The 18,486-nt window shown below is 46.3% G+C and overlaps 1 protein-coding gene across 24 annotated transcripts in view; it reads left to right on the plus strand.

The window, feature by feature from the left end:
- Positions 1-16,985, plus strand: part of Afdn (afadin, adherens junction formation factor) — a 126,072-nt gene extending 109,087 nt beyond the window's left edge. For 8 of the 24 annotated variants that reach the window (XM_078018700.1, XM_078018689.1, XM_078018693.1 and 5 more), the window contains 5 exons: positions 1,381-1,416; positions 7,861-7,992; positions 10,847-11,369; positions 14,170-14,254; positions 15,026-16,985. In XM_078018700.1, the coding sequence (XP_077874826.1) occupies positions 1,381-1,416; positions 7,861-7,992; positions 10,847-11,369; positions 14,170-14,254; positions 15,026-15,179 (930 nt within the window). In that variant the 3' untranslated portion in view covers positions 15,180-16,985. The remainder of the gene's footprint in view (positions 1-1,380; positions 1,417-7,860; positions 7,993-10,846; positions 11,370-14,169; positions 14,255-15,025) is intronic. The other 16 variants (XM_078018702.1, XM_078018703.1, XM_078018705.1 and 13 more) reach the window with 9 other exon arrangements.
- Positions 16,986-18,486: the final 1,501 nt, after the last annotated feature.

Genomic DNA, 18,486 nt, shown 5'->3' on the forward strand with positions numbered 1-18,486 from the left:
CTTTACTAATTTGGCATTGAACATGAACTTGTGGAGAGAGCTGTTGTCGAGGTCATGTTGGTGATCTCAGTGTTCCTTTTTAATCTGCACAGTGCAGTGTTGGCAGGAGACAGCCACGAGCATGTTCTCTTGGTCTTGGATTTAGTTTCTAATTTCAGCTCTAATTTAATGCAGTGAATTGAAGGGCTGAAACAGTACTGATTGTAGGTCAGCCCTCTTATCTTCCCACCCTATGATGAAATTCAACTTTAGAGAATACCTGTGAGCACACAAGAGCCAATAGTGGGGTCCTTTTCAGTTTGCTCACACACGTGCTTCTTAGTCATACACACACACACACACACACACACGTACATACACATGTGTATATGTGTGTATATATATATATGTTTTATATATATAAAATCAATATCAGCCAAATGTGTTTGTAACTTTTGCCCCATAACTTTATCCTGAGTCCCTTTTAGACTCATAAGTTTCTTAAATGAGACCAAAATGTGATTTTAATGACAATATTGTTTTATTTAGTAAGTCATCAGTAATAAACTCCCTTAAGAATGATGGTATTTCAATTAGAAGTGCTTTCTTTGAAAGAGCTACTGTTTGGTAAGAGCCAGGAACTTTTGCAATTGGTCCTTTGAGTAGTTTCCCCCAGCACACGCAGAGCTGAAGCTCTCGGGAACACTCACTGTTCTGGCCAGCTCTGGTGCACCTGCTGCACACTGGCCAGGGGCCCTGCTGTGTGCCAGGAGACAGGTCATTGCTCAGGGAGGTACAGCTCAGCTCTGACTGCCCAGCAGTCACAGGTGCAGGGAAAGCACAGCCTGTGGTGTAGACCATGCTCCCCGAGCAGGCAATGTGAGCACTCGACTACTAAAGCCCTGCTCCAGCAGCCAGTGAGAGTGGGCAGCTGCAGCATAACATTTCTGTAGGATTCTTCTGTGTGAAGATGAAATTTTTATTGAAGGTCTGTCAGAGTTTTTCCAAATGGTTAAAACCCTGAATATTTCAAAGCCTTTTAGTCTGGATTATATTTGGGAAAGCTTTTTTTTATAAGAATTTAATAAAAAGTAATAATTTTTTCTCCATTAATTACATTAAGGTTAATATCGTAGTGTCCGAATAAGAGACCAAAGAAAATTTGGCTTTTTTGGTTTCTATGTATCTTAATGCTGAAGCCCAAGTATTTAATACCATGTGGACACTTTCCTACTTCTCATATGAGAAGTTAGCTTTCAGTTCTTCAGTTTTCTCCTCAGGTTGTCCAAAAACATGAAGCATGATAGCAACAAAGTATGCCGATGGCAGAATTCAGGTCTGAGTCTAACTTTTTTTTTCACGCTTCATCTTTCTTTTTTTTTCCTTCTCTGTTGCCTGCAGCAGACTGCTGTGCCAGCAATCTCTGTTCTAGATTTGGTATGTTCTTGTTTCTTTCCTTTGGTGCTTCTCCTGTCTCGATTTTCCTTCCTCCTCTGGTGGTGGCTGTTTTATGTTCTCAGTAGATCAGCTCTGCCCAGGGTCTCCTAGACCAGGGGACTGGCCCTGTGACTCTCTAGAAGCATGCTTTTGAATGTTACTAGATTTAGTTACTTTTTACTTTTCTCTGTTAACTTTAAGTGTTACTGTTTGTTTATGGTTTTGATCTTTTCTCAGTTTTAGTTATAATTTGCTTCTATGTATTCTTATGTAGTCATTAGTATGTGAGCTAAACAACTAAAGTTTGCAATGAGTAATCTATTTCATTCTTGTTATATTAATAGATTTTACATGTTCAGTTGTTATAAGCTCAGTTGAAATGATATTCAGTTGCCACTTTCTTTACTAATCCAACATGGAATCTTAGCTTATCAGCCATACCAGATGGTCAGGTCGTGCTCTGTTGTGAGTCCAACATGTTTGTCAGTTTGGGGAAGTTTTGGTTGAAGAGTTACTGCTCTTCACGATTAAGAAGCAGATGTGTAACCTGCTAGACCATCACATTCTGACTGATCTGTATTTACTGACTTGAAGCCATTTTGTTCTGGATCAACTACGGGGTGAAATGGTGGCAGCCCCAGGCAGCACTGCAAATATTTCTTAATCTGGGTTTGTCTTGATGCTGTTTCACCAGTCCCCTCTTCAGCACAGGGACAGTGTCACCCACAGAAAAGCTTTCTTAAGATGTGTTACTTCCCTGGTAATCAGAAAGCATATTTTATGAGCTCTGTATCTTTTCCTTTTGTTTTATGTAAAGAAAAAGTGAAAAAAATATATAATCCCCCTACTTTGTATGTGAGGTGTCCATAGATGTAAATGGAAAATATCAATCAGGTGGTAGAGCATTTCACATTTGTCAGTGTCCACCATGTGGCAGGCACAGGCCTGAGACTCTGACAGGCTGACTATGCTCTACAAGAGTCTGAATGCCATGAGACATTGATGGATGAGTGGCAATGATTAAGAATAATGGGCACACTTAGATTTTTTAAATATATATTTATTTATTTAGTGTAGTTGGACACAATGCATTTTATTTATTTATTTATTTTTATGTGGTGCTGAGGATTGAACCCAGGGCCTCGAACGTGCTAGGTGAGCGCTCTACCGATGAGCTACAACCCCAGCCCACACTTAGATTTTTATTTCAAAGAAACAGTTCTGAGCATCTAAAAAGACAAGTATTTTGAGTATTAATAGTCACGTAACCCACGTGTTTCTGAGCATTTCTCAGCTCAGCCCTGGTGAGTATCCGTGTTACTGATAATGTGCCATTGTCTGTAGCATGCCCGTGCTGTCAGATCTCGCAGGTTGCCCGGGAGCCTCCTGAAGGGTTAGTGGGCAGCAACAAGCATGTGGTCTTCAGGGAGCAGCTTGGAGAAGTGTCCTAGCGCATCTGCGACGAGTGAGACAGGTCCACTCCTGGCGGGAGCAGCGGCATTCCCACAGTGGGAGGCTGCCTAGGCTGGCTCCTGCCCTTCTACCCCTTCAGTGGCCCCTGCCACCTCAGGGCTGCACGATGCCAGTGCCACACCCCCTTACCCTTGAGACCTGGAGACCTCCTGCCTGTCTCCTGGAGCAGTCAGTGTTCAGGACTGAAGCCCTTCTGCCCGCAGCCTCCCAGCAGCCCCTGCCTCCACCCTCTTCGTTCCAGTGAAGGCTCAGCTGCTCACCTGGGGACTTTTGCCGTCTCCATAACCCCTCTCTCTGTTCAAGAACCGTTGGCCTCTCTGCCTTAGCACTTGACCACCTTGGTCCCTTAGCCTGAGCTGCTGTCCCTTCCTGCCTAGTCATGGGGAGAGTGTGGCGGCACTCTCTGTTCTGCCCCTGACCCTTCACAGGGTCTCTAGACAGAGCAGCTGTAGCAGCCTCAGAGACCCCCAGCCCTCCTGAGTGAGTCTCTGCCCCCCAATAACACGTTCTGGTCCTCCCTGAAGTCTGTCTGGCTCCATGTCCTCCTTAGTGCCCACGCAGCTGCCTGCCCACTCCCATGTGATGACTCTCAGTGTGCCTGCCAGCTCGTACCTGAGTGCCATGTCATTTCTCTGGGGTTGCCCTGGCTGGTTGCCTCCTGCCATGACATCTTGTGGGCTTGCTGCCCAGCGCTGTGGCCTGTGCCCTCTTCCACAGCTCTTGATCACCCTTTCCCCCTCACTGCTTGTGTGCTGAGCACTGTGTCCTCCATCCCTAAACATGGCTCATCACATGTGCATTCACCTCTGTGGGCAGCAGTGATATCTGTCCATTTCTGGAGGTGTTCTAGCATGTGGTTGATGGTCAGTAATGGCCAGGCAAGTGGCTCTGGGGCCAGATCCCCGAACTCCAAGGGCATGTGGAGAGGGAGAGGCTGAGAGGCCCTCCAAGTCTTGATTACTGAGTGATGTACCGTCCTGTTCAACCCACAGTGTCTAGCTAGAGGAGCCCCACAGGCCAGCTTGCAGCAGAGCTTTGCCTGCAGGGTCTTTCCCTTAGCTCCAACAGGCAGATTTGGCTCCAGGAGACCTGGGCATGTCTGAACCTGTCCTGCCTATGGAGCCCATCCAAATAGGGTCCAGGGCAGGTGGTCCCTGGGCTTTTGAAAGCTTCACAGGCAGAGGTTCACAGGGCAGCTTGCTAATCCTCCTGCCCAGTGGCAGTGTGCATAACCCCTGCCATTTTTGCTCTAGGTTGCCAAATAATCGCTTCTGTTTCTCCTTTCCTCATAACAAACCTGCCAAGTGGATGAGTGAAAGAGCCAAGCCTGGTGTGAGTCTGGCCTGCCGTCACAGGTCCGGCCACAGCAACATTGCCTGTCCCCCAGTCCCGAGTACTCCTGGTGCTACACAAAGCACCTCCTTGTCATAGAATAGTGCTGCTGGCCACTCACTCCACCAGACAGTCCCAGGGCCTGGCCAGCGCCAGTGGTTGTCTCAGCTTTGCCTTTTACCACACTTCAGTGGTCATCTGCTGACCAGAATAATGTGAGACCCTACAGCAGTGCTCCTCCTCTTTGGCCAGAATGTTTTTTGGTTTTAGAAGCTCTTCTGGATGCCTTGTGTGAAAACCCCATCTGGCCCTCCCATCCCATGCCACTCGCTAGCCTGGCTTTGGTGTGTGCAGTAGGCATTAGACACAGAGAGTGGAGGGGATGAGATCAAAAGCCTATCTGGGGAAGTGACCTTCAGGAGGAGGTTATGCCTGTGTACTGTTTACACCGGAGCACCCTGGACAGAGACAGGCCCTGCCCAGTATGGACAGTGACTCCCCAAGGAGGGCAGAGTTACTGAAGGAATCAGGAAGAGAAACGTGTTCATCTCACTGCCAGTGAGTGTGTGTTATGGAGAAAACAGAACTCACCTGTGGGTCAAGACCAGAGCTGGCCTAAAGGAGCACCAGGTGCATGTCTTACTGCCTGCTTGGGGTCACTCTGCTTTGTCTCTGTCACTGAGACAGTGCAGCACCTGAGCTCTGGGTCTTACAATTTTAATCAGTTTCCTTGGATTAGGAAAAGGCAGCAATAGCGAGTAGGCTGGGCTGAGGCAGGGACACATGGTGCTGTCGTGGGAAGGGCTGTTCTTAAGAAGAGCTTTGACTATAGCATGGGGGAGCTTTCTCTTGGATAAGCAGCTGCATGGCAGAGCTGGGCTCAGGGAACCAATGCCTGTTGTAATGAGTTGTCTAATTGTGGATGTTCTTTATCTTTTGGCCTTAATGGTTTTTTTTTGTTTTTTTTTTTTTTTGGTGGTGGTGGTGGGGGTCACTTCCAGTAGGAGTGAGCAGGAAAGGTGTATAGAGGAAGGAAGATTCTTAAGGACTTTAACAAGAGTTCAAATTGTCTGTTTGGTGAAAATGTCAAAAAAGCCAAGGTATCATGGCCCACTTCCTGTTCAGATATTAACCTCTACTGTCTGCCTTGGGGATCCAGTAGTAAATGGAGAGAGAAGGTGGTGTTTGTGGCCTGAAACTGTGCTCATTTAGATCTCAGCCTGCACTTTTTAAAACAGAAGTAGTCATGGATATGTGGACTGCCAGTCAGCAGGGCCATAGCCCACCCATGCATGCTGGGTCCTGGTCCAGAGCGTCTGTTCCCCAGGCATTTCGTCCTCTCCATGTGTAGCAAAGAGCTGACCTGACTGAAGTCCAGTGTCCCATCAGGCAGGTGTCGCTAGGTTGCAGAGTGGTCAGATTTGTAATTGATGTTCCAATGCCTTTTACTCTCAATGAACATAAACCACACAGTTCAATGTACTTTAGGAACTGTTATTTTGAGTAAATCAATAGATTCTTTTTTTCTCATTAATGCTTTGGAGGGGGCAGGAGGGGAAATAAATGAACATATTTTTGGAGAATAAAATAATTTCTTTTGGAAATGAAAATACATGAATTAGTCTAAGAGTGGAAAGAAATTTCTTAATTATAATAGCACCAATTAATATTTCTTACTTTAAAATTAGTAACTAATGAGCTGATCATAAGGAAAAGGCCTCTTACTTGCTGTCCACCATCCTGATTTAAAGGCATAGAGCTTTTCTGTAGAGGATGTCTGTTCATAGATTTATTTGTAAGACAGACAGGTGCTTTTGGAAATCCTGCCATTCTTGCCTCCTATGGTGACGCTCCTGCTGGGCTGGAAGAGATAACAGCTTGCCAACAGCTTGCCTCGGGTACCAGGCACTAGGCTTTGCTGCACCAGCCTTATTTAGCGTGGCTCTGGGAAGTGCAGCATGAGGAGCGCCTTGCTTGGAAGGGAAATGCCTGCTGCGGGGCATAGCCCGACTCCGAGCTGCTTTTCTCAGAACTTGTGAGCTCTGTGCTCTGCTGCTGCTGTGTGGGTGCTATTTCTCATGATGGGTGCCGAGGGCTGAAGTTCTCACAGGCCTCTCCCTTGCCTAGCTTGCAGGCCACTTGGGCCTGCTCTGCTCCTGCTGCAAACCCACCCTGCAGCTGAGCATGCTGACCTTCTCTGCACTGATGGCTAGGTCATGCTAAAAGAAAAGTTCATCTGTCCCCTACAAGGCCACTTCAGTTGTTCTGAGTTGTTTTAGCATTGTTAACTGATATGAAGAAACTAATAACACAGGTTAATTTATTCTTTCCAATCAGATATGGTGTTTTGTTCCACAGGAATCAAGGAATAGAGAAGTTGCTAATGTTTCTTTGCTTCCCCCAAAAATTATATTCATAAGTTAACATTTTAAATTTTGTTGGGATCAATTTATAGAAAAATTGGTAATTTTCTAGATATTGAAATACATCATAGCAATTTTATGTAAGGCAGTTTTGCAGTGGTTAAAGATTGAACTCGATAGCTTTGAGTTCATTGTAATCTTAGAGATTTTAAATCGTTCTTTTGATGGTGTGTCATGGTGTGGCTATGGGTGTCCTGTAGCCCAGCTCCATGCCAGATGAGAAGAAATGTGCAGGGGTTTCAAAGTTACACTGTCTCAGGCTGTCAATGTAAAAAATAGCCACGTATCCCAATAAAAAAGGAGAGTCTTAGTGTTGTTCTGGCCAATAATCCGGAGTTTCTGTCTAAAAAAGGGATTTTAACCTGTGATGTACAGAGAAATGTGACCAGGAGGATAAGGAGCTAAAAACACAAATAGAAGGAGTAATGGGAAGATGTCCTCACATGTTTGAATGTCATGAAGTAAAGACATTACATTTTTGTGTTATTTCAAAAAGGCAGAACCTAGTGACCAAAAAAAGAAAAACTAAGATGATGGATTCGGGACCAACATAAGAACTTCTGACTAGTCGTTACCTAAGTGTACCATGTGAGGGGTTGGCAGTGGTCCCCGGGCATTTTGCAGGTGCAGACAAAAGTGAATCAGAATGAGTTCCTTTCAAACCTCAGGTCCAGGATGGGTCCAGGATGGGATCTGGAGGGAGTCAGTGGCCAAGGGCTAGAGGAGCAAGAGCGCTAGGCCTCTCGTTTCCCCAGGGAAGTGGGCACTGGCAACAGCTGTCAGCAGAAACTGGGTCCAGAGTGGGCAACTCGGTACTCCCCCCACCACAGGCACAGAGAGGATGTCCTTCTTGGTGTTTGGGGTGGCGGAGGCATTCCATAGTTCATAAAGTGGGGCTCGGCCACGCAGGTCTGTCAGTCTACAGGAGCTGGCTGACAGACCCATTCTGATGGAAGAGTGGTGGTTTCGTGCATGGCTGTGTGACAGCTTGCTTCCGTGAGCCTTGATGAGTGGGAGGATGACCCTGGGACTGTGGAGACGAGGTTTTTAGGGCACTCACTTTGAAAGTAGCAAGTAAAGCTGTGAGTCTTGTCATCTCCTGAGTAGAAACTCGGCCTTCTGTGTGTGTCCTGTCTCCTTGTCCTGCTTGTCTGGTCTGCCCTTGGTGTCTTGGCTGGGGAGGCTGGGGTGAGAGTTAAAAGTGGTTCACTGTCAGTTGCAGGACGAGGAGCGCAGACGCCAGCAGCAGTTGGAGGATATGCGCAGGCGGGAAGCAGAAGACCGTGTGAGACAGGAGGAGGAGCGGCGTCTGGAGGAGGAGCGAGCCAAGCGGGACGCCGAAGAAAAGGTCCTGGTCCTCTGAGGGCAGCTAGCGTTGCCAGTTAGCCTGACCTGGTGATTGGCTGGGGCAGAGGGGCTAGCCTCGTGGCTCAGATGCACACGGCAGAACAGGGCCGGACCCCCAGCTTTGGTTACGGACCAAAAACTCTCTCCCGTCTGGCCTGCTACCTCTCTTCTGGACTGCCTCCAGACCCCTTGCCTTCTGAGCTGGTCCCTCAGACTCCCGAACTCCTAGGTCCGTATGACGCTGGGCCTCTGGGCGCAGGCCCCCTCGCAGGGTGTGGACCCCACTGGACAGGGTCCAGCTCGTTTTTTGTGAAGATACCACTTGTTCAGTTATTGACTTGAGTCGGCCCCATGGGAGGCAGTAGGAACAAACAGTAAGACAGTCTGGTAACTGACCATCTCGGATAGGGTTTTCACTAAAATCACTCCATTTTTGTAGTGGTTAAGAGAACAGATGGCTATTTAAAAAAAAAAAAAAATCATTCAAGGAAAATTTAGTCTACAACCTGATTTATATTCTGAGTTATTTATTTCTCTGTGTGTGTATTAATTCAAGTGATTCTTCAGTTAAATTGTAAAATGACATCTGATTTTGAGAAATGGGCACCTTGTGAGGCAGTTCCCAGATCCGCGTCTATGTGCATAGCTGCAGCCCTCCCCATGGGCAAGAAGACCCCAACTCGTCCAGGGACTACAGGGAGCTGTGCAGCTGCAGAGGGGCTGTGCTCCCCAGTCACCTCCCTTCTGTGAAGGTCGAAGCCTTGAGCGTCACAACTTGTGACAGGGAAAGCTTAGTTTTATTAGCAGTTGTTTCCTTGATAGTGCAGTGAGGTGTGTCAGTAGGACCCCCACCCCCAGCCATTGTTTTTAGGAAGCTTTTGGTGGTGTGGTGATGGATTAGGCTACAGGACAATCTAACCACAAGCAGGACTGATATCATGCTGTGGCTCAGTTAGACTTAGGGAATAGGTGGCCCCTAGAGTAGAGCGTGTGTAGGCAAGCAGTGGATGCTGGGAGGCCTGGGCCTCTGTGAAGGGCATCCTGCAGCACTGCTGTGGCCCAGCAGCTCCCGAGGACTGGGGGAGCTGGGTTTTCCCACAAGTCTTTTCACTTGTGTAACAGAGGCAAAGCAGGGGTTTCCAGAATCTGGTCCTCTGGTTTCTAAGCCTGTGGCGTTGTTGGTGGTGGTTTGCTGTTCTGAGAAAGCCCCCTGCCTGTTAGGAGGGTGCCTTTCCCAGGTCAGTGCCTGCCAGCTGTGCCAGTGCTGCCGGTGCCCATGCCTGTGGTCAGGCCCCGTCTTGGCCTCACTGGAGCCATGGTGAGGCAGCCTTGCCATCACCTCAGGGCTGTGTCCACAGAGGGCCAGGCTGCGTTTTGTTGTTGAGGAACTCTTGGTTCATTTTTCCAACGTGCATTCTGAACTCACTATTATGCTGAACGCACTTGTGTTTTAGTAACTGCTTCTATAATTGAGTGGTCACCGTAAAAAAGCTGAAAACCCTATTTTTAATACAGAATGTTCAGAATTGACGGGTTTGTGTTGTCATAGAAAAATGTGTGGTCCTTTTCTGGGTAGAGTCACGTCCCCTTGGTCATGTGACTGTATCTGCTCTTTTGGTGTATCTGCTCTTGGTGTAACTGCAAGGGGTTTGGTTTCCGCCCTGTGTTATCAGGCAGCTTGCTCCTCCTGTAATTCCAAGGCTCTTGGTAGAGCTTTTCCAAAGTCACAGAAGTCATTCTAATTTGCCCTGCCCAAGGGATTGCTGACTTTGTACAGATAGGAGAATAAGAATTCTTCTCCTTCAAGGGTCTCCCAGCAGAGAGCAGAAGGTGAAGCTCGAAGTTGGTGTACAGAGTGCAGAGAAGTTTCCTCCTTAGTTTCTGCAGTTGGAGCAGGGGCTTTGGTGTGTATGTGCATGAGCTTTGGCTCTAGAGGGAGCAGGAGAGGATACAGCCCAGAGGTACAAGAATGAACAATTATCTTGGTGCCAGCAGGGCCCAGCAATTCTTTTTTGTTGAATGAATTGAAACTTCACTGTATTCCAGCACTAGACATTCACTGGGGTTAAGCAGGTGATCTGTTGGATCTTTCACTCCCTTTCATACTTACTTTTTCCCTCTGTGCTCTAAAACTCATGTCAATCTTTAACAAAACTGTGCTGTTATCTTTTTTTAATGTCAAAACAATTTTAACACTGTCAACTGTAGTTTGTGCAGATGTATGTCAGAAAAAATGTTCAGTATGTGTCAAAATATATTTGAATTCAGTATCTTGTTGCTGTTGCTATTCATGCTTGGCTCTCTAATTTTCTGTCCACCAGGGAGTTTGTTAAGATTTGAAATGTAAGTTAAGAACTGGAAAGCATTATTTGTTAGTTTATTGCTTTGGGAAAATAAGTGATATTCCTTACAGTTTATGGTTTCCTAGTAAAACAGCATTAACAGGTAAGTTAATGTCCTACCAAAACAGAAGGGGGGAGGAGGAGGAGGAGGAGGAGAAGCAGGAGGAAAGAAAGGAGTGTAAGACTTCATCTTGTTTCGTGACTGGAAGGGCCTGATAGTGATCTAAACTATTGCTGAGCAGTTTTATGTCACATAACCCAGATTAGTCCAACTGTGACCTATGTACCCTTCCCAGGAAAGAAAGATTCTCCCCAAGGAGACTATTTCTGGGTTGACCCACCTCTTCTGTTGCAGTAGTTGTGACAGTTAAATGTGACGTCCTGTGGACATGTGGTCGGTGTGAAGATGGGGCCTGGTGGTCAGTGCACCTGTCATATTCCGTGAAGGCCCAGAGGGTCCGCCTGTCCCCTCCTGATCTCTGACCTTGTACTCTTGTCTATTCCCGCCTGCAGAGGCGACAGGAAGAAGGGTATTACAGCCGCCTGGAGGCCGAGAGGCGCAGACAGCACGAGGAGGCGGCGCGCAGGTTGCTGGAGCCCGAGGAGCCCGGGCTGTGCCGACCTCCGCTTCCACGGGACTACGAGCCCCCATCCCCGTCCCCTGTGCCCAGCGCCCCTCCTCCCCCACCTCAGCGAAACGCCTCCTACCTCAAAACACAGGTCCTCTCCCCAGACTCGCTGTTCACTGCCAAGTTTGTTTCGTACAATGAGGAGGAGGAGGAGGAGGAGGACTGCAGCCTAGCAGGTCAGGATAAGTACTCCAGCGTGAGGAAGTCTTATGGGCATCTTCCTCCTGCCGCCCTTAAGCCACAGCAGCCCCCCTGCAAGCCACGCCCGGCCTCCGATGGCATCTTTCTCTCCAACTCATTCCAGCCACCCTCGGCCAAAGCCAACAGTACTGCCCACAAAACAGGCCAGCCCCCACCCCCTCCAAACAAACCAAGCTTCTGCCATCCTGGCCACTGTAAAGGTAGAGGTAAAAGAGAGAGTGCAAGCCCCACCCTCTGGTCTTGATGATTGGGACCTGGTCTCTGCACAGCTGCACCTGGGATGGCCCGAAATCGCCTGCTGTGGAGTCTGGGTTCCATTTGGTGACACTCAGCAGGGTGATCTCCCTCCACCCCCAGCTGCACTGTCCTGCTAATTGCTCTGCTGATGAATGTCTCTGGTTTCTCTCACTCTGAGAAGCTCCATCCCGTTGATCAGCTGACAATCAGTCCTTCCCCTTTACTCCAGACCATGAGTACTGTTGGTCTTGGCTTTCATTCTCTCCCTCTTCCAACAATTTTCACCTGTGGTTGAGCAAGTGCCTTTTTTGCACATTGAACTGACTCTAAAGGTAGCAATGAAGGTGCATTTTTAGTTTCCACGTCAGGTATCCCATACTTGGTGGTGGCTTGTCTCGGGGGTGAAACATCTGCTGAGCTGGTCTGCAGCATGGCCACTACCCAGCATCTAGTGCCCCAGTTGTCCTCCGGTTCCTCTCCTCGCCCTGGCCTTCCTTCCCTGGCCTTTCACTCAGAAAGAAGCCAGGCAGCGGCAGACCTAGTTGTGGTTAGTTAGGGAAAAGCCTCTGGCTGCCTGCAGGCAGAGGCTGCTCCCTGCAGAGGTGCCAGAGCAGCAGGAGTTATGCTTAAGGTACACTGAACTCCACCCAGGTGACAATACTGGGATTCAGCTTTGAGCCCACTCAGATACAGTCGATTGGTCAGTTGTGTAGCTTTAGCAAGTCATGCACCTTCCGAATTCTGTGGAGCTCCACGTCACCAACAAGTGGAGGTCAGCAGCTCAGAGCTCAGTGCAACCTGACAGAGGAATTTTTCCCCAAATTCTGCCTTTTCTCTACCTGAATCAGCTTTAATCCACATTGAAGGCTTGGTGTTTCATAATACCTAGGTTGAGAAATTCTGAAAGCCAACTTGAATCTTTTTTGTAGAATTTCACCATAAGTATTTAGAACTTGGTATCTCTTAGAGACACTCATGGAGTAACAAATTTTGAAGGAAGGTGCTATCAATGTTGTATTAAATTTTATAAGCTGAGCTGTACAAATTTGTAAGTGTTGTGACAATTGTGAGGTTTGGTGGCGGAACGCTGCAGGTCGGAGTCATTTCTAACCATCTTGGCTCTCAGTCCTATCACTAACCCTTACTTTATTTCACAACGAAGTGGCACTTCGGAGCAGGTTACAGCCTGCGTCTGATTGCTCAGCCTCTTTGAAGATCCTTCGTAAAGTTGTGCGGCCTCTGCAGCTCATGCAGAGCCCACCTGGCCCTGTCTTTGTCCACTCCCTCGCATGCCTGTGTCCAGCCTTCTGTTGTGAGCTCTCTGGCAAGCATGCTTCTGCACGTGGGACTTGGCCTCTTCCACTGGGCAGTGTGAGGAACAGAATTTGGATACAAATCAGAGTGAATAATGCTGATTTCAGCATAGCAACATATTGAAAAAGAAGCATTACTAAAGCTCTGGAGAAACTTTATAATTGGTAGTATTCATATATATATTGCTGGAGGTTTTTGATATTCTAGGAACAAAGTTTAAAAGTTTTGAAAAATTAATTTTTTTTTTTACCAGTGAAAGAAGCCAGTAACATTTCCAACAAAGCTCAAAAGATGCCACAGTATTTTTTAAAGACAGATGAAATGAAGGATGTGTTTGGAATTCTCTCCAGAAAGACCCTTTCTCATAGTTTCCAGGAGGCCACTGTGGGTGACCGTGAGATAGAGACATGCTTTGCTGTGTCTTTTGAGCCTTGTTAGGGGGGCCCTGGGGCAGCCATAGTGTAAAGCACCCCATGGCCCCCCTCTCGTCTGTGTGTCTGGGGGGCTCTGCACCATGGAATCTTCATATGGAAGAAAACTCATCTTAAAAATTCATTTTGTGCACCTTGTTTGGGGGGAAAGAGGCTTTAATATAAAAGTACAGCAATAGCTTTGTGGCCTGTTTAATTCAATATTTGATACTGTCAGTGTGGGGTATTTTGAGCATTCAGTACTCCAGCCTATATTTTTATAAGCAGGTTTTTCAGGTGTGGATTTTTTTAATATTTTATTGTCACAATTAATAGGTACACATTAATAATGATTTAGTACACTGTGCTTTTTATATTATCAGTGGTAGTATTACCACATGCTTGGATACACCTGGAACTCTCCATTTACATCATCTCTGGATCTCCAGCAACTCACCAAGGGTACTGGGGGGCTGCCTGACTGGTTGATGCCATGAGCAGCCATGGCAGTCCAGCCGGCTTAAAAAACTTTACTTTGTTTTTAATAATTACAACCATTTGTCTTAAAAAATAATTCAGTAGCTTTCCAGAGAAGAACTTAATCATGTGCTTACCTGCTTAATCTCTGGCACTGCATTTGCTTCAGAAATCTTGTAAAAAAAATCTTGGTTTCAGCAGCATGTTGGAACACTTTGCTAACCTCCCATTTAAGTGAAATTTCTGTGGCTTTGTCTTCTGAACTTGTGCTCACCGTGCACTCCATCAGATTTGAGTTGGTTATCACACATCCACCGCAGTGTTCCACTCAAATGATGAAGGGAGGTGAGCTGTTGAGCACCAGCTGAGTAGTGATTGGGTTACTCAGGCCACCAAGAGATGCAGGCTTCCTGAGGTGCGTCTTTCATCTGATATGAAGAGCCTTGGCTTTCTTGTTTGCTCAGTGATTAAAGGTGTCTTATTTTGTGGGGGTCACTGTATCTTTATTGTCATGAAGGTTTACAGATAATCAGGTACTTTAACTTGGACTTTTTCTTTTTTGGAAAAGGACCGAACCCTTACCCAGCATCTGCTGGGGCAGTCAGCGGTGCCCATGATGCTCCTCGGGATGCAAGAGAGAAGCACACCAGAAGGTACCCCGAGTCACGCTGGTAGTGTCTGTGACAAAGGTGTTGCTAACTTGTGTGAAACTGGGTTGAAGTTTCAAAGGCTTTATGAGCTCAGTGTCTCCATTGTACAAGATCACAGGAGCACATGGAAGCTTTTTAACGTTGGTTTTCTCATGTAGCTCTGTTTCAGACAGTGATATAGGTGCTGGGCTTACTGGCTGGGCACTAGAAGCAGTTAGCTGTGTTGTCATTTGCTTCTACCAGAGAAAGTTGAAAATCTGAGGAGAGTAGCCAGGGATATTGCTCAGCCATGTGGAGTCAACCCTAAGATTGCCCAGAGTATAAACCAGCTGTACATTATCATAGACTGTCCTCACCTGGATCTTAGTTCTCAATGCCAGCTATTTTGAAAACAGCCATTCTGGTTCCTAGTATTAAATTAGATGCATCTATAGGTGTGAGTCATATGCTGTATTTTGAAACTGCACCCTTTGGTTAAATTTGTTTAAGTGGTAAGAAACACCTGCTTGCTGAAATCTGACTCACTAGTGTCTGAATGTTGGATATGACTGGGGAATGTTATAATTTTAACAAGGATAACATTTTGCCTATATTTGTATGTGGGTTTAAACATAGCCCCAGTAAGTTTACTTGTAAGAAGCGTTATAACAACATTCAGCAAAGAATGTGTCTCCTCTCTGAGAGTTTCAACTGATTGCTCATTATGCAGACTTAGCTAGCTATGGGCAGGCATGTCTGCATTGAAGGGTAATCTTTCATTTGTCTCTTGTCCAGCCAAGATGCAGATTTACCTGGAAGTTCCGGAGCCCCTGAAAACCTGACATTCAGAGAGCGTCAGCGCCTTTTTTCACAAGGTCAAGATGTGTCCAATAAAGTGAAAGCTTCCCGTAAATTAACAGAACTGGAGAATGAACTAAACACAAAGTGAGGAGAGGCACAGGGCAACTATGTGCACACAGATCTGCTCAGGGGTCACAGGTGGGAACCTGAAGAGGAGGGGGAAGGCTGTGTTTCTAAGTGATTTCTAATTTCAGATTCTAAAGTGGTTGTAATTTAGAGATGTTCAAATTCCAAGAAATTTTATTTTGCTTCAGCAAGAAATTGTTGTTTGTACAGTTTGAACCCTGTCTGATTCTGAGTGATCTCACGTGAGGGTATCTTTTTGTTGGTTTATTTTTGGAGTCCTGACCTCATGGGGCAAAAAGGGGAACAGTCAAAGTACTGTCTCCCTGTCCTGGTGCCACACACTGTAGACCAAGAAGTCTCTTCCTGGACTTTCTTGGAAACTTCATTTTGCCCATGACCCTCAGATTGGCTACCCGCCCTGTCTGCTGTGTGCGCTCCATTGCCTCAGCCTTTTAGGAGCGAGGGCGGACGCGTGGATTGCTCCTCTGGCCCCCTCAGGGTGTGCTTCCAGTTGCCTTCTTGTCTGGGCCACACAGTAGCCTGGACAGCAAGGTCCTGTGAGCAGAATGGCGCACGGCCCATCTCACCCCACAAACAAGAGCCCCCAATCAGTTCTGAATATTGGATTAAATTAAATTTTTGATTAATATTTGATTTCTAAAATTCTCAAAGAAGAAAATTTTGAGGATTTAATCTTAGGAGATTTTATTTTTATAAATACAGGTTGTTGTTAGCCTAATAAAAATCATTGATGAAATTGAAGATGACAGTTATTCTAGAAAGTTAACTAATATTTCATATATTCTAAGGAGTCTATCAAAGATCTCTGTAGCTGAACAGTGTTGATGTAACTAGGATCAAAAATGCCTGAGAGAATGAGGATATTGGTAGGTGATCCCCAAGCACAGATGTCACTAGAAAATTTAAATTTTGAAAACAAATTTACATTGATATTCTGTGGGAAAGAAAGGAATTCCTTGACTATGCCATCTGTAACTGGAGTATTGCAAGAATAATTCATGGCAGTTTGAGCTTTGTTTTTATAGTATAATAGAGTTATTTAATTTTAATTTGTGAGTTCCGAGTTATCACTGTCATTTTTTCAGCTGTGGGTATATGGCTGATGTTGGGGAGACGGACCTCAGTTTGTTTATGTTGTGTGATGTTAAAATGGTAAATTTTTTTGTGATTTTAAGCACATTTCCTATTTGACAAAGCCCTAATGGGGTCCAGATGATCTTTCTGTACCATATTGTTCTCTTACGAAGATGTATGTTGGGAAAATATGCACACTTTCAAGTAGAACAGAGGCATTTGCTGCCCTAGAAACCACTTTAATATGAGTTGTATGATAAAATGTCCAAAGTACAAGTGTAAATATTTTTTTGTCTATCAGGGTTCTTATTTGAAAGTGTGCTTTCTCCATTCCCCTTGTAAGTAAGAGTCAAATGGTCCCGAGAGCTGATGAAGGATTTGCACACTTGCCCCCGAAAAAGCAAGCTCCTCCTGGTGTCTCAGGGGCACTGGCGCCTCCAGGTGGCAAATCCACACCTTGCCTAGAGAAACACGGGTGCTGATAACTGCCCGTCACACGTGGGAGACAGACACACACAGCATGAGTGCAAACAGGGATATTTGTGTGTTTGTCAAACCCAGACAAAGGTGGATTTGGCCATCCCTGGATGATGAGGTCAAATGTGAATATGTGTAAAAGTGCTTTTCATGATGTGCATTGCTATGGGAAAAATCCAAACTGCTGTAGTTTTCCATTTCTACTGTATTTCGGTTGCAACCTATTTTTAATAAACTTTGTATGTATTTAAGTGTATTCACTGTTGTTTTAAAAATGCTGACAGAGTTTATATTTCTAACAACAGCCCTCTCTCCCTTACCTCCATCTGTCACTCATGTTAAACAATGCAAAACGCTGCTCCCCTGTATTTTCCACCTGTGGGGACATGTTCTTTGCAGGATGAACAAGTCCACTGAGGCTCAGGTGAGTTTCATAGTGTCCATGACCAGAGTGCTCCTTTCCCACCTTGTCACTTGTTTTGCACCTGAGCAATCCCAGGTGGCCCCTGGGACCATTTCTAAACGCATCCAGTAACGAGCATTGTGTGAATGTTCCTGAGCTGTGTTTAAATGCAAGCACCCAGTTGAGGCAGCTGGTGAAAAGGGGTGTGCGGGACTAAAAGTGTTAAGTCCGTGTTGAGGAATTCCCACTGGCCAGGAGTGAGAGCAAGCCCCACAGCCAGACCAGGTTTGTGCAAACTGTGCCCGCAGGGCCAGCCCTGCCCTTGCCCCCATATGCCTTGGTGTGCGTCCCCCACCTGCCTGTCCCCAGGGTATCTCTTCTTCACTCACAGTTTCCTTTATGCTTCGTAGCCTGTGAGCAGAGGTGTGGAGCAGGCGGTGCGGAGGGCACAAAGGGCTTCTAGAAGAGTGCCAGGGAGGAAATAGAGGGCCAGAGGACACAGCTGCAGACAGGCAGGAGTGACTGCTGTTCTGCTGCACAGTGAAGCGATTGTGATCAGTACTGTGTTTTGAGACAGGCTCCCATGAGGGAAGCAGCGTGTCAGGGCTGGGAGAACTTGTGGGAGGCCTTTGATGGCAGAACTGGATATTTACATTTCTGAATCATACTCTTCACTCTTACTGTATGCTAATGCCTAAAAAGACACTTGAAAGTTTGGAGAAAGCAAGTCTTGGAGACTGAGGATTAGTACTGATTCCACTCCATCTCACAGCCATATTTCTCTGGAAATAATGACTTTGACCTACAGTGTTCCTTCAGGTCTGAACCACATGAAGTAGCAGCAGGGTCCTTGATAATTTCCTACTGTGTACCATTGGACAAAAATTTCCTCCGAGTTTTACTGGACAGAAAACTAATCCAAAGGCTCAGCCATATATTTAGGGTAACAGTAAACAAAATCTAAGTCAAGTTACTTGCAGAGAGAAAATGTGCCCCCAAATGGTCAACACTTTTGTATGCTGGCATTTCATCTTGTGGATTCACAAAGTCAGTAACCAGAAGAGTGCGCGTTTGCTTGTTAGACTTCAGACTGGGATGTGGAAGTCATTTCTGTGTGATGTTCAATGAAGCTTACGGGTGCCAACTGGTCAGAGGTTACCCCACTTCCCAAACTGCCCTGGAATGTGTTCTGGCATGGCTTCGTTAATATAAACACGCACTTAGTAACCGAACTTTCAGGTGGTGGACTCCCAGAGAAAACAACCTGCTTTTTTTGAGAGGAGGGCACATTTTCAGGTAGGAGGTGGCACAGCGGACCAGGTGTCCGCACAGCCAGTAACACTCCGCAGAGGGG

The sequence above is a fragment of the Ictidomys tridecemlineatus genome, chromosome 8, assembly GCF_052094955.1.
Source record: "Ictidomys tridecemlineatus isolate mIctTri1 chromosome 8, mIctTri1.hap1, whole genome shotgun sequence".
In the NCBI taxonomy this organism is placed as follows: Eukaryota; Metazoa; Chordata; class Mammalia; order Rodentia; family Sciuridae; genus Ictidomys; species Ictidomys tridecemlineatus.